Source organism: Salvelinus sp. IW2-2015, linkage group LG2 (assembly GCF_002910315.2).
Source record: "Salvelinus sp. IW2-2015 linkage group LG2, ASM291031v2, whole genome shotgun sequence".
Classification (NCBI taxonomy): domain Eukaryota; kingdom Metazoa; phylum Chordata; class Actinopteri; order Salmoniformes; family Salmonidae; genus Salvelinus; species Salvelinus sp. IW2-2015.
The window spans coordinates 35872127-35887936 of NC_036839.1; the positions used below are offsets into that span (position 1 = coordinate 35872127).

General features: G+C 43.3%; 1 protein-coding gene across 1 annotated transcript in view; it reads left to right on the forward strand.

Moving 5' to 3' along the window:
* Positions 1-15485, forward strand: part of LOC111979163 (follistatin-related protein 1) — a 60454-nt gene extending 44969 nt beyond the window's left edge. The window contains exons 5-10 of the mRNA XM_070446325.1: positions 3871-3956; positions 8781-8899; positions 12130-12242; positions 13039-13149; positions 13307-13401; positions 14055-15485. Coding sequence (XP_070302426.1) covers positions 3871-3956; positions 8781-8899; positions 12130-12242; positions 13039-13149; positions 13307-13401; positions 14055-14096 — 566 coding nt within the window. The 3' untranslated portion in view covers positions 14097-15485. The remainder of the gene's footprint in view (positions 1-3870; positions 3957-8780; positions 8900-12129; positions 12243-13038; positions 13150-13306; positions 13402-14054) is intronic.
* Positions 15486-15810: the final 325 nt, after the last annotated feature.

Sequence of the window (15810 nt, forward strand, 5' to 3'; positions counted from 1 at the left end):
CACAACACACACACACACACACACACACACACCACACACACACACAACACACACACACACACCACACACACACACACACACACACACACACACACACACACACACACACACAACACACACACACACACACACACACACACACACACACACACACACACAACACACACCTTGAAGATTTCACCAGGATTTCAGTGAAGTTGGAGCCTTTGACAAAACCACCGTCTGGAACCACCTCAGTCTGCAGCCACTGGATCACACGATGCCTCAACTCATTACGATCTGCTACATAACACACCACTGGAGAGACAGTGAAGAGATAGAGAAGGAAAGAGGGGGTGAGAGAGAGGGGAGTTGAAGATTGTGTGAGAGAGAGAGAGAGAGAGGAGAGAGGAGAAGAGAGAGAGAAGAAGAGAGAAAGAGAGAGAATAGAGAGAACGAAGAGAGGGTTGAGAAAGAGAGAGAGAAGAGAGAAAGGGGTGTGCGAGTGATGAGAGAGAGAGAAGAGAGAGGGGACATAGCCAGAGAGAGAGAGAGAGAGAGATGAGAGAGAGAGAGAGAGAGAGAGAAGGGGAAGGTGAGAGAGACGAGAGAGAAGGAGACGAGAGAGAGAGAGGAGAGAGAGAGGAGAGAGAGAGAGAGAGAGAGAGAGAGAGAGATATGTGACAGTCAAAATCCACAATCTAACAGGTACTTTAGCCATTTTGACACTCTCTAGTATGATAAAGGGAATGCACACAATCCTGTTCTGTCAGAGCACACCAGTACCTCCCAGCTCATTATGTGCCCAAATGTACAGTCCTGGCTCTAACCCTGCACACTCCAATCATTTAACTGAAGAGTGCTTATCACTAATGCAATAAGAGATCAGTAGAACACTTGCTATGAGAGAGGTGTACTATGTTTGATAAAGCTCCATACAGGACTGAGAGGAAATAAGAGCTGAGATACAGAGCTCTTATTGGCTCAGAGCACAAGATCTCCCAAGTCACCTCACTCACCCGGGCTGCGCTGCATGCTCTGCTTTCTTCTCTGCAGGACGACAAAGACAGCGCGAGAGAGAGAGAGACGAGAGAGAGACACAGAGAGAGAGAGCGCGAGAGAGAGAGAGAGAAGAGAGAGAGAGAGACGAGGGAGAGAGGAGAGAGAAGAGAGAGAGAGAGAGAGAGAGAGAGAGAGAGAGAGTACGAGAGAGAGAACACAGAGAGAGAGACAGAGAGAGAGAGAGAGAGAGAGAGAGAGAGAGAGAAGAGAGAGAGAGAGAGAGAGAGAGAGAAGAGAGGTAGCAGAAAGAGAGAGAAGAGCGAGGTGTCTGTGTCAAACAAGCGTTTCAGTTGTGATATCTGTTCTATGAAGTCCGAAACTATGCACTTGAGACATGTTTTGTACACAGATCATATGTTTTGGACCCTATGGAAAATGAATTAGTCACACTGATAAAAGTTGTCTTCACCTTCCACGTAGCACATAGCATTTGTCATCAGCTGTTACAACTAGGAGAGGTGACTGGACACTATTGGTTCTTCACAGGAGGGACACCCCTTAACCTTCAGCCCCTCTCTCACACTGGCCAGCCTATGGTCTCCTGTACCCACCACCCCATATCACTRCTCACATACCCCCCATCTTCATTCCCTTACCATCTCAGACTGGCAGTGTGCTGATCTAAACACTCCGAGAGTAACCTCTATCCCTCTATCCATCCCTTCATCCACCCTCTCTTCCTTTCCACCCTAAATCATCAAAGCTACCAAAGCCTGATCATTTATGTGACAGCCATCTCAGTCATGTTAGTGGACAGACGTAACTCTCCTTAATGACCGTCCTCATCCTGTGGTGAAGGACCCCTGGCCCTGCCACTCTCCCATTGGCTCAGAGAGGGCCTTAAAGAGGAATTGCCGTCAATGTTCAGAAAAGTTTAATTTATCTCCACTGGTTACTGTTTCTTCTACACACATGGAAACATGAGAAAGATTCATGTGATATCAAAACACCATTGTTCTCCTGTCTCCTCCAGTCTCCTCTATGTGCCTCATTTGTCTGAGAGTTCCATTAACTCTCCACAGAGACAGAGCACAGTGATATAATGGAGCCTTTAGTATACAGTGTGTTCGGAATGTATTCAGACCCCTTGACTTTTTCCACATTTTGTTACATTACAGCCTTATTCTAAAATGGATTGAATAAAATAAATTCCTCAGCAATCTACACACAATACCCCATAATGACAAAGCGATTACAGCTTTTTTGAAATGTATTAAAAATAAAAAACAGAAATACCTTATTTACATAAGTATTCAGACCCTTTGCTATGAGACTCGAAATTGAGCTCAGGTGCATCCTGTTTCCTTTGATCATCCTTGAGATGCTTCTACAACTTGATTGGAGTCCACCTGTGGTAAATAAAACCTGTCTATATAAGGTCCCACAGTTGACAGTGCATGTCAGAGCATAAACCAAGCCATGATGTCGAAGGAATTGTCCGTAGAACTCTGAGACAGGATTGTGTCGAGGCACGGATATGGGGAAGGGTACCAAACCATTTCTGCAGCATTGAAGGTCCCCAAGAACACAGTGGCCTCCATCATTCTTAAATGGAAGAAGTTTGGAACCACCAAGACTCTTCCTAGAGCTGGCCGCCCGGCCAAACTTAGCAATCGGGGGAGAAGGGTCTTGGTCAGGGATGTGACCGTTGTTCACTCTGACAGAGCTCCAGAGTTCCTCTGTGGAGATGGGAGAACCTTCCAGAAGAACAACCATCTCTGCAGCACTCCACCAATCAGGCATTTATGGTAGAGTGGCCGGACGGAAGCCACTCCTCAGTAAAAGGCACATGACAGCCCTCTTGGAGTTTGCCAAAAGGCACCTTAAGACTCTTAGACCATGATAAACAAAATTCTCTGGTCTGATGAAACCAAGATTGAACTTTTTGGCCTGAATGCCAAGCGTCACGTCTGGAGGAGACCTGGCACCATCCGTACGATGAAGCATGGTGGTGGCAGCATCATGCTGTGGGGATGTTTTTCAGCGGCAGGGACTGGGAGATTAGTCAGAGGCAAAGATGAACGGAGCAAAGTACAGAGAGATCCTTGATGAAAACCTGCCCCAGAGCGCTCAGGACCTCTGACAGGGGCGAAGTTTCACCTTCCAACAGGACAACGACCCTAAGCACACAGCCAAGACAACGCAGGAGTGGCTTCGGGAAAAGTCTCTGAATGTCCTTGAGTGGCACAGCCAGAGCCCTGACTTGAACATTGTGTGAAGATTGATCAGGGGTAAAAAAACTATACATTTTAGAATAAGGCTGTAATGTAACAAAATGTGTAAAAGGTCAAGAGGTCTGAATACTTTCCGAATGCACTGTAGTCTCTGCTCTTCTTTATATATTTATATTTTTTTTTCACCTTTATTTAACCAGGTAGGCAAGTTGAGAACAAGTTTCATTTAATTGCGACCTGGCCAAGATAAAGCAAAGCAGTTCGACAATACACAACACAGAGTTACACATGGAGTAAAACAAACATACAGTCAATAATACAGTGAAAAATATCTATATACAATGTGAGCAAATGAAGTGAGATAAGGGAGGTAAAGGCAAAAAAGGCCATGGTGGCGAAGTAAATACAATATAGCAAGTTAAACACTGGAATGGTAGATTTTTGCAGTGGAAGAATGTGCAAAAGTAGAGGTGCAAAGGAGCAAAATAAATAAATACAGTAGGGGGAGAGTAGTTGTTTGGGGCTAAATTATAGATGGGCTATGTACAGGTGCAGTAATCTGTGAGCTGCTCTGACAGCTGGTGCTTAAAGCTAGTGAGGGAGATTAAGTGTTTACAGTTTCAGAGATTTTTGTAGTTGTTCCAGTCATTGGCAGCAGAGAACTGGAAGGAGAGGAAGCCAAAGGAAGAATTGGTTTTGGGGGTGACCAGAGAGATATACCTGCTGGAGCGCGTGCTACAGGTGGGTGCTGCTTATGGTTGACAGCGAGCTGAGATAAGGGGGGACTTTACTAGGCAGGGTCTTGTAGATGACCTGGAGCCAGTGGGTTGGTGACAAGTATGAAGCGAGGGCCAGCCAACGAGGGTACGTAGCAGTGGTGGGTTGTATATGGGGCTTTTGGTGGACAAAACGGATGGCACTGTGATAGACTGCATCCATTTTATTGAGTAGGGTATTGGAGGCTATTTTGTAAATGACATCGCCGAAGTCGAGGATCGGTAGGATGGTCAGTTTTACAAGGGTATGTTTGGCAGCATGAGTGAAGGATGCTTTGTTGTGAAATAGGAAGCCAATTCTAGATTTAWCTTTGGATTGGAGATGTTTGATGTGAGTCTGGAAGGAGAGTTTACAGTCTAACCAGACACCCAGGTATTTGTAGTTGTCCACATATTCTAAGTCAACACCGTCCAGAGTAGTGATGTTGGATGGGCGAGCAGGTGCAGGCAGCGATCGGTTGAAGAGCATGCATTTAGTTTTACTTGTATTTAAGAGCAATTGGAGGCCACGGAAGGAGAGTTGTATTGCATTGAAGCTCGTCTGGAGGGTTGTTAACACAGTGTCCAAAGAAGGGCCAGAAGTATACAGAATGGTGTCGTCTGCGTAGAGGTGGATCAGATACTCACCAGCAGCAAGAGCAACATCATTGATGTATACAGAGAATTGAACCCTGTGGCACCCCCACATAGACTGCCAGAGGCCCGGACAACAGGCCCTCCGATTTGACACACTGAACTCTATCAGAGAAGTAGTTGGTGAACCAGGCGAGGCAATCATTTGAGAAACCAAGGCTATCGAGTCTGCCGATGAGCATGTGGTGATTGACAGAGTCGAAAGCCTTGGCCAGGTCAATGAATACTGCTGCACAGTATTGTTTCTTATCGATGGTGGTTAGGATATCGTTTAGGACCTTGAGCATGGCTGAGGTGCACCCATGACCAGCTCTGAAACCAGATTGCATAGCGGAGAAGGTATGGTGGGATTCGAAATGGTCGGTAATCTGTTTGTTGACTTGGCTTTCAAAGACCTTAGTAAGGCAGGGTAGGATAGATATAGGTCTGTAGCAGTTTGGGTCAAGAGTGTCCCCCCCTTTAAAGAGGGGGATGACCGCAGCTGCTTTCCAATCTTTGGGAATCTCAGACGACACGAAAGAGAGGTTGAACAGGCTAGTAATAGGGGTTGCAACAATTTCAGAGGATAATTTTAGAAAGAAAGGGTTAAGATTGTCTAGCCCGGCTGATTTGCAGGGGTCCAGATTTTGCAACTCTTTCAGAACATCAGCTGACTGAATTTGGGAGAAGGAGAAATGGGGAAGGCTTGGGCGAGTTGCTGTGGGGGGTGCAGTGCTGTTGACCGGGGTAGGGGTAGCCAGGTGGAAAGCATGGCCAGCCTTAGAAAAATGCTTATTGAAATTCTCAATTATAGTGGATTTATCGGTGGTGACAGTGTTTCCTGTCCTCAGTGCAGTGGGCAGCTGGGAGGAGGTGTTCTTATTCTCCATGGACTTTACAGTGTCCCAGAACTTTTTTGAGTTTGTGTTGCAGGAAGCAAATTTCTGCTTGAAAAAGTTAGCCTTGGCTTTTCTAACTGCCTGTGTATATTGGTTTCTAGCTTCCCTGAAAAGTTGCATATCACGGGGGCTGTTCGATGCTAATGCAGAACGCCATAGGATGTTTTTGTGTTGGTTAAGGGCAGTTAGGTCTGGAGAGAACCAAGGGCTATATCTGTTCCTGGTTCTAAATTTCTTGAATGGGGCATGCTTATTTAAGATGGTGAGGAAGGCATTTAAAAAAAAAAAAAACAGGCATCCTCTACTGACGGGATGAGATCAATATCCTTCCAGGATACCGGCCAGGTCGATTAGAAAGCCTGCTCGCTGAAGGTGTTTCAGGGGAGCGTTTTGACAGTGATGAGTGGAGGTCGTTTGACCGCTGCCCCATTACGGATGCAGGCAATGAGGCAGTGATCGCTGAGATCTTGGTTGAAAACAGCAGAGGTGTGTTTAGAGGGCAAGTTAGTTATGATGATATCTATGAGGGTGCCCGTGTTTACGGCTTTGGGGGTGTACCTGGTAGGTTCATTGATAATTTGTGTGAGATTGAGGGCATCAAGCTTAGATTGTAGGATGGCTGGGATGTTAAGCATGTTCCAGTTTAGGTCGCCTAGCAGCACGAGCTCTGAAGATAGATGGGGGCAATCAGTTCACATATGGTGTCCCAGAGCACAGCTGGGGCAGAGGGTGGTCTATAGCAGGCGGCAACGGTGAGAGACTTGTTTTTAGAGGGGTGGTTTTTAAAAGTAGAAGTTCAAATTGCTGGGTACAGACTGGATAGTAGGACAGAACTCTGCAGGGCTATCTTTGCAGTAGAGTTGCAACACCGCCCCCTTTGGCCGTTCTATTCTTGTCTGAAAATGTTGTAGTTAGGAATGGAGATTTCTGAATTTTTGGGTGGTCTTCCTAAGCCAGGATCAGACATGGCTAGAACATCCGGGTTGGCAGAGTATGCTAAAGCAGTGATAAAACAAACTTAGGGAGGAGGCTTCTAATGTTAACATGCATGAAACCAAGGCTACTACGGTTACAGAAGTCATCAAAAGAGAGTGCCTGGGGAATAGGAGTGGAGCTAGGCACTGCAGGGCCTGGATTCACCTCTACATCACCAGAGGAACAGAGGAGGAGTAGGATAAGGGTACGGCTAAAAGCTATGAGAATTGGTCGTCTAGAACGTCCGGAACAGAGAGTAAAAGGAGGTTTCTGGGGCGATAAAATAGCTTCAAGGTATAATGTACAGACAAAGGTATGGTAGGATGTGAATACAGTGGAGGTAAACCTAGGTATTGAGTGATGATGAGAGAGATATTGTCTCTAGAAACATCATTAAAACTAGGTGATGTCATCGCATGTGTGGGTGGTGGAACTGAAAGGTTGGATGAGGTATAATGAGCAGGGCTAGAGGCTCTACAGTGAAATAAGCCAATAAACACTAACCAGAACAGAAATGGACAAGGCATATTTACATTAAGGGGAGGCATGCTTAGCCGAGTGATCATAAGGGTCCAGTGAGTAGTGAGGTTGGTTGGGGTCACGGCGATTCAGACAGCTAGCCGGGCCATCGGTAGCAAGCTAGCATAGGATGGAGGTCTGTTTTTAGCCACCTCATGCGTTTCCGACGGTAGATTAGTGGGGTTCCGTGTGGTAGAGGGGATCAATCCAATTGGCAAAATAGATATAGTTATAGTGACCCAAGAAAAATTGTCCGATGGGCGTTCAGGTAACGTTGCGACGGAGGGGCCAGTTGGATAACTCCCTCGGGCAGATAATGTCGATAATGTCGGTAGAGACAAATAGGTCCGGTATGTTCTGGTCTGAGTCGCGTTGTACAAAACTGGCGATAGCTTTTCGAGCTAAAGGATAGCTGATGACCACAAACCGTGGTTAGCTGAATACTAACGTTAGCCAGTAAATATACAGTATATATATATATATATATATATATATATATATATACAGTATGTCTGTCAATCTCTCTATAGAATATAACTCTATGACTGTTAAAGATTTATCCCTTCAAGAAGCTTTAATTAGAGGACGGCTCTACACTGTAATGGAAAACTATAACTTATACTGTAATTCTGGGTATTATCAACTGTAAAATACTGTGAAAGCATTATACTGCAGCATACTGTAAATGATGATGCATTGTGGGAAAATGTAGTGGGCGGAAAATAGTTGCTGTATTTCAAATGGTACTGTAATTCCACCCTACAGAAACCAGTACTGTACCTTAATTTTGGAGTGCAAAACACATTTTGATCACTAATGGGTGCATGGTATTGTTGTTTTTTGAGGTGCCCTTTGCAAGATGCCTTATTTGTTGAAYCCGTTAATGTGAGTGCTGTACCAATTTAACTCATGAGTTTATAGTGCCCCATCAATTTAAAATGTAGAAGGGATAGAGTGCAGTGGCAAGTCTTAAACCTGTGGTCTGTTTTGCCAAGTAATTGCTGCCAGTTTGGAAGCCTTTGTTTAAGGCCTCTTGAAGTGGAAGTGATATAAAACACCAAATATTAATTGATATGCTGTACTGTGTAAATACATTACCTTGCAGCCAACCTTTCACCAATTCCATGTAATTCCAGTAAAATACTGTGAAATCTCCCCCACAATGACTTTCATTCGTTAGTTCATTATGATTACGGTASCATTTACTTTTTTACATTTCAATACAGTACATTGGATGTATTTAACTATGTCATTACACAGTACTTGCTTTACTATTTTATTTAGATTACAGTAGGTATACTGCACTATGAAATACAGTGTCTTACTTACCGATAGATGTCTGTAAGTTACTGTCAAATTCACTTCAACCCCTTTACAGTGTAGGGTTGTCAGGCGACCGATGACCACTGGTGATGACCGCCACAGACAGTCTCAAAGTGCAAAGTTCACTGTGGATTAGCAGTCTTGGAAGCAGAGTTTTTATCAGGTAGAGGGAGATATTTAGAAAATGATTGAGAGWGGAACTGATATGACCAGAAGAAAAGTGAGAGTGTGGGGGGGGTTGGGTTATGCTTAAAGGCTAAAATATATTTATTATTATACCCAATCCCCCCCACTCTCACTTTTCTTCTGGTCATATCAGTTATTAGGTTTTCTGGTTATTATTCACTTTTATGATTTTATATTGGCCTACAGAGGCCCATGACACTCTTCTATTCTCTACTCCTACTAACTCTGCTAGTTTCTGTCTGTGTGCGTGTGCGTGTGTGTGTGTGTGTGTGTAGAACTACGACAATGGTGACTCCCAGCTGGACTCCTCAGAGCTCCTTAAGTTCATCCAACATAATGACTCCAACGTGGACATGCAGTCATACGCAGACCAGGAGAGCAACAAGCTGCTCAGGTCAGTGTGTGTGTGTACTTGTGTGCATGCTATTTCACATTTATTTGTATATATATATATRCATTATCAGTCAAAAGTTTGGACACACCTACTTATTCAAGGGTTTTTCTTTATTTTTACTATTTTCCACATTGTAGAATAATAGTGAAGACATCACAACTATGAAATAACACATATGGAATCATGTAGCAACCAAAAAAGTGTATTTTAAATTTGAGATTCTTCAAAGTAGCCACCCTTTGTCTTGATGATAGCTTTGCACAATCTTGGCATTCTCTCAACCAGCTTCATGAGGAACTCACCTGGAATACATCTCAATTAACAGGTGTGCCTTGTGGAATTTATTTTCTTCTTAATGCGTTTGAGCCAATCAGTTGTGTTGTGACAAGGTAGGTGTGGTATACAGAAGACCAAGTCCATATTATGGCAAGAACAGCTCAAATAAACAAAGTGAAACTACAGTCCTCCATTCAAGTGCAGTCGCAAAAACCATCAAGCGAAATAAATGCATCGTAGAGTTCAAGTAACAGACACATCTCAACATCAACTGTTTAGAGGAGACTGCGTGAATCATGCCATCATGGTCGAATTGCTGCAAAGAAACCAGTACTAATGGACACCATTAAGAAGAAGAGACTTGCTTGGCCAAGAAACACGAGCAATGGACATTAGACCGGTGTAAATCTGTCCTTTGAGATTTTTGGTTCCAACCGCTGTGTCTTTGTGAGATGCTTTGCTGGTGACACTGTCAGTGATTTATTTAGAATTCAAGGCACACTTAACCAGCATGGCTACCACAGTATTCTGCAGCGATATGCCATCCCATCTGGTTTACGCTTAGTGGGACTATCATTTATTTTTCAACAGGACAATGACCCAACACACCTCCAGGCTGTGTAAAGGCTATTTGACCAAGAAGGAGAGTGATGGAGTGCTGCATCAGATGACCTCATCTCCATAATCACCCGACCTCAACCCAGTTGAGATGGTTTCGGATGAGTTGGACCACAGGGTGAAGGAAACGTCGCCAACAACTGCTCAGCGTATGTGGCAACTCCTTCAAGACTGTTTGAAAAGCATTTCAGGTGAAGCTGGTTGAGAGAATGCCAAGAGTGTGCAAAGCTGTCATCAAGGTCAAAGGGTGTCTACTTTGAAGAATCTCAAATATAAAATATATTTTGATTTGTTGAACACTTTTTTGATTACTACATAATTCCGTATGTGTTATTTCATAGTTTGAATGTCTTCACTGTTATTCTACAATGTAGAAAATAGTAAATATAAAGAAAAACCCTTGAATGAGTAGGTGTGTCCAAACTTTTGACTGGTGCTGTTTATATTATTTTTTATATACTGTATATATTTTTAGCTCAGTAGACAGAAAAATATGACACTTTACAAAACAGGTAATTCACACTTTCTCATAGATCATCATATAATGTTTGCAGCCTGTCTACGTGTGGTGTAAATTTGAGCCATGTACATAACATACCGTAAATGTACTGTATATGTGTGTACCTATAAAGTACTTATATCATATACAGTATCAATATCATATTCTCAGCTGTACAGTAGAGGTTTTCTGAGGAGCTGGTGCTATATTAAGCCCTACTGTCCCTCTCTCTGCCTTGAACCTTGTGTGACCCAGGCCTCCTGTGGGTGATCTTAACCTCACAGACACCTGTTCTGTACATGATCAGAGCCTGGGTTTCCACTGTGCTGCTCACTTGAGAAGTGTTGCAATGCTTCTGCAGGTTTGGAGATAAGAAGCTGATGTAAGAAGCTGATGTAATCAGCCACTTCTATTGCCCACACATGAGTAGGGCCCTGAGTTTTTACAGGCCATGTGAATTGACTGGGAAAAACTCTTGGTCCTACAAATGAAGCATTGAAAATAATATTCTGTGGGCAAAACATTCCATTAACTTCACTTTATCAGACACCCAGAACAGTCAGACACTATGCCCAATAACCATCTCAACAGCTATACAGAGCATTCGCAACATATTCAGACCCCTTGAATTTTTCCACATTTTGTCACGTTAAAGCCTTATTCTAAAATTGATTCAATTGTTTTTCCCCCTCATCAATCTACACACAAAGAACATTTTTTTTATTTWTTTTTTAGCTAATTTATATAATAAAAAACACTGAAATTTCACATTTACTTAAGTATTCAGAACCTTTGCCCCAGTCTGAGGTCATGTGCACTCTGGAGTGGGTTTTCATCAAGGATCTCACTGCACTTTGCTCTGTTCATGTTTCCCTCAATCCTGATTAGTCTCATGATACTGCCACCACCATGCTTCACCGTAGGTTTCCTCCAGATGTGACGCCTGGCATTCAGGCCAAAGAGTTCAATCTTAGTTTCATCAGACCAGAAAATCTTGTTTGTCATGGTCTGAGAGTCTTTTAGATGCCTTTTGGCAGACTCCAAGCAGGCTGTTATGTGCCTTTTACTSAGGAGGGGCTTCCGTCTGGCCAATCTACCATAAATGCCTGATTGGTGGAGTAATGCAGAGATGGTTGTACCTCTGGAAGGTTCTCCCATCTCCACAGAGGAACTCTAGAGCTCTGTCAGAGTGACCATCGGGCTATTGGTCTCCTCCCTGACCAAGGCCCTTCTCCCCTGATTTCTCAGTTTGCGGCCAGCTCTAGGAAGAGTCTTAGTAGTTCTAAACTTCTTCCATTTAAGAATGATGGAGGCCACTGTGTTCTTGGGGATCGTCAATGCTGCAGATTTTTTTTGATTGATACCCTTCCCCAGATCTGTGCCTCAACACAATCCTGTCTCGGAGCTCTACGGACAAATCCCTCAACCTCATGGCTTGGTTTTTGCTCTGAAATGCACTGTCAACTGTGGGACCTTATATAGACAGGTGTGTGCCTTTCCAAATCATGCCCAATCAATTGAATTTACCACAGGTAGACTCCAATCAAGGTGTAGAAAGATCTCATGATCAATAGAAACAGGATGCACCTGAGCTCAATTTCGAGTCTCACAGCAAAGGGTCTGAATACTTATGTAAATAAGGTATTTCTATTTATTTATTTGCAAAAAAATTCAAAACCGTTTTTGCCTTTGATATTATGGGGTATTGTATAAGGCTGTAACGTAACAAAATGTGGAAAAAGTCAAGGGGTCTGAATACTTTCCGAATGCACTGTACTTAGCTATGAGTACAGGCAGTGAATGTGAACCTGTGTGTGTTTCTCTCTGCTCTTCCCAGGAGCCTGTGTGTGGATGCCCTGATCGAGATGTCCGATGAGAACACTGACTGGAAGCTGAGCTTCGATGAGTTCCTCAACTGCCTGAAGCCCGGCTTCAACCCACCTGAGAAGAGTGAGCTCCCAGTCACATGACCGTTGACTCAATGATGACAACACTGCACACCACTGCTGACACCACACATGTTTTTTTCTCAGTTCACTCTTAGACACATGCAGTCAGCATGCAGTATGTGTTTATAGTGCATGGGATGTACATTTGTTAATCAAAATAGCGAATTCATTCACCACAACCATAGGCAAATTCACTGTAACTCACCCTAACATACTTGAAATTCACTGTAACTCACCCTAACATACTTGAAATTCACTGTAACTCACCCTAACATACTTGAAATTCACTGTAACTCACCCTAACATACTTGAAATTCACTGCAACAAAAACATCTCAATGTGATTTATTTACAGACAACTGTATTTTTTCTTGGTCTTTTGTGCTGCACTAAGTTGATCAGAAGTTGTGCATTAATGATGTAGGGGAAAGTTCAGTGTGATAGGAAGAGCGGTTCTAGGAGAGAGCCCTATGACTTCACTCACAGCTGCAGCAGGCAGCAGCAGACATTCCAGTCCGGAACACAGAGCCTACCCTGGGGCCTCACCAGAGCCAAGGTCATAGATAATAGAGTGCTTTAACATACTGTACGCACACTATATATCGCTCTAGTGCTCTCTTTCTGCTGCGGACTACAGCACTACTCAACTGCGCTAAATGTTTTATTTAGACATCTAGAACTAACCGATTCAAGTAAAACAGAGGATATTTAATCATTTCTGGTCATTTCAACAGACATTATTGTTAGATATGGTGTGTATGCGAGACACTAAATTCCATGTGCCCCCCTCTTCTGCAGAGTGTGCTCTGGAGGATGAGACCTATAAGGATGGGGCTGAGACACAGGTGGAGTGTAACCGCTGTGTGTGTGCCTGCGGCAACTGGGTCTGCACCGCCATGACCTGCAATGGTGAGGATAGGCACACCAGCACACCTGTATAGACACACTGGCTCATCTACAAGTCACCTGAACCACATACTGGGCTTACAGATAAGGACTCAACACCTGTCTTTCTCTCTCTCCAATTGATCCTGTAATTCTTTCTTCCTTTGCATCTCTTTCTTAGATAAGACAGCGGTCGTCGAGGAGACCGGGGAGGCAGGGCAGGAGATGGCCGAGGAGGAATGGAGCCTCCGTGTGGCCGAGCTCAACAAGCACCAGGTCAGCAACGGGGGGTCAAACTTCAAGGGACAGACCGGGCCGCTCTCCAATCTCCCCAGACATATGGGGTAGCTCTGGAATCTGTCTATAAAGAGTTGGGCGAGTTGTGCTTTATTGATGACTATCCTTGTGTAGACCGTGTGACTTGTGTGTGTGTGTGTGTGTGGGCTGTCTCTTATACACATCTAGATGTGTATAAGAGACAGGTGTGTGTGTGTGTGTGTGTGTGTGTGTGTGTGTGTGTGTGTGTGTGTGTGTGTGCGTGTGCGTGTGCGTGTGTGTATTGCTTTAGTTAAATTCACGAGGGAGCAGTTCTGGCTCTCCACAATAGCAGAGTCAGCGAGTTCATGTACTCTGTCCTCAAACAGAATATCTTCCAACATCCAACAACAATTTACAGCCCTGTGGGGTGAATTTATTAATACAAAAAAGTTAGCCAATATTGCAGTTAAGAACCGGTAGAGATCCCTACACAAGAGGAACTAAGGGACAGTCATCCTCGACACTGTGTAGAGTAAAATGGGCTATTGAGTGTGGCTATTTATTTGTAACTATCTAACTATGGCTACATGGCATACAATTATTCTTCTCATGACAATATTTAACACTCTCCTCCCACATATGCTTTCTCTCTCTCTCTCTTTCAAAAACAGGAAACAGTGGAGAAGATGAAGGCCAGCACAAAGGAGGCCTAAGATGCCTAAAGAAGGAGGCCTAAGATGCCTAAAGAAGGAGGGTGTGAAGGAAAGAGAGAGAGAAAAAATACTTCACTCTTCTTCCATTCTTGATAAGGCCCTGTGCTGTTGCTGAATTTACTCATATGTTAATTATTATAGCTTTTTGTTTATGTGTGTTAGATGCAGGGCAGTCAAGAGTATTATTTGCGGAGTTTCTTGAGTTAAGTACTGTCTTCATGTTCAATTGTTTTACTGCACCCCTGCACTAGGAATGGGGCCATTTTTACTGCTGACTTTTTAAATATTGTTTTTCTATCTATACATTATAAACACAGTATTTGTTGTTATGGCTTTTTTTTGTAAAATAGCAAGCGGTAAATGGTTGGCGATGAGAAAAATGTGAGATGTTTGGAGTGAACTGTTGGGACACCTTTCTCCATCAAGGAAATAAAATCACCTTTAAAGTCCTTCCAGATGTGTTAGAGAAATGTTGAGCAAGACAATGATAGTGTCTCATTGTAGGGGAAGGGGATGTCTTACTTGATACTACTTGACCAATGCACTTCTCCCTCCATGACTAGCAGCATAGTTTCAGGCCTTAGTGGATTGTCCCGTTTAGTTAGAATCCTTTGCTTTTTGACAAATGTGTTTGCTTCTATGTACAATTTGTTATGTCCTWGATTTGGAGATCATATGTGATTGCAATGGCTCCTGTGCTGTATTCCGTCGACTCTCTCTGGTGCTTGTTTTAGAAACATTGAAGCGTAGATTGTAGAATGAAAGCAACAAGCACCAAGCACAGAGCTGAGTACAGCATGGGGAGAACTAAAACCAAAGCCTGACGATGACTATGATGTTGATGTACGAACCCCTCCAGGCAAAGCATTTCTCTGGACCCAGCAACAACACTATACCTGTGCTTGTCAAAGATCAGTCATAAGGATTAGCCTCGCTGTCAACTAATGTAGCTTAGATGCATCTCTAACTCAGAGTGCATGCTTATATGAAATAATGTGTGTCTGTAATGAAGGAGTGTTTTTGAGAGAGTGCGTACTGCCTACAAGTGTGTGGTGGTGTGTCATATTTGTTTTGTTATGTTTTATTTGTCAAAGTCCCACTTATCTTGAGAATCGTTTCTGGTTATATCAGTGCCTTAAAACCCAAACATAGGCCTGCAGACATACACCGTAGAGGTCTCGTGTCCTGCAACCTTTAAACCACAATTGGAATGGGCAAGACTGTTCTTGGCAGAATTTTGGTATAGATTTTGGAGCTATGTGGTTTAGTCCTTGTTAAATGTTTGTGTAAAAGTTGAATAGCTAGGTTAAAACTAGGTTTATATTCTAAAAGGAATGCAGAGTCTATAATGAATATGTATGTCAATAAAATAAAACCCATACAGTATTACAGATGTCTCAACCTCTCGTAAATGTGTGTGTGTGTGTGTATGTGTGTGTGTGTGTAGTGATGGGGTGGAATTGGGATATTTTTGCCGATATATCGTATCATATAAATTTGACAATTTCGCAATACAATTTCACAATATTATTGTTTTAGCTAGTTTGCTGTACCTGCACAAAAACTCCAGTATTTCTCCTTCATAGCTTGTTCTCCATCATCTTTTTAAATAAGGAGCCCATTTGATTTCACCAGTTATATTTCCATGACTGATCAAAACTTGTTTTCTCGTGGCTCTCTCTTGTCCCTATGCAGCAGTCAGATGGTGAGCAAT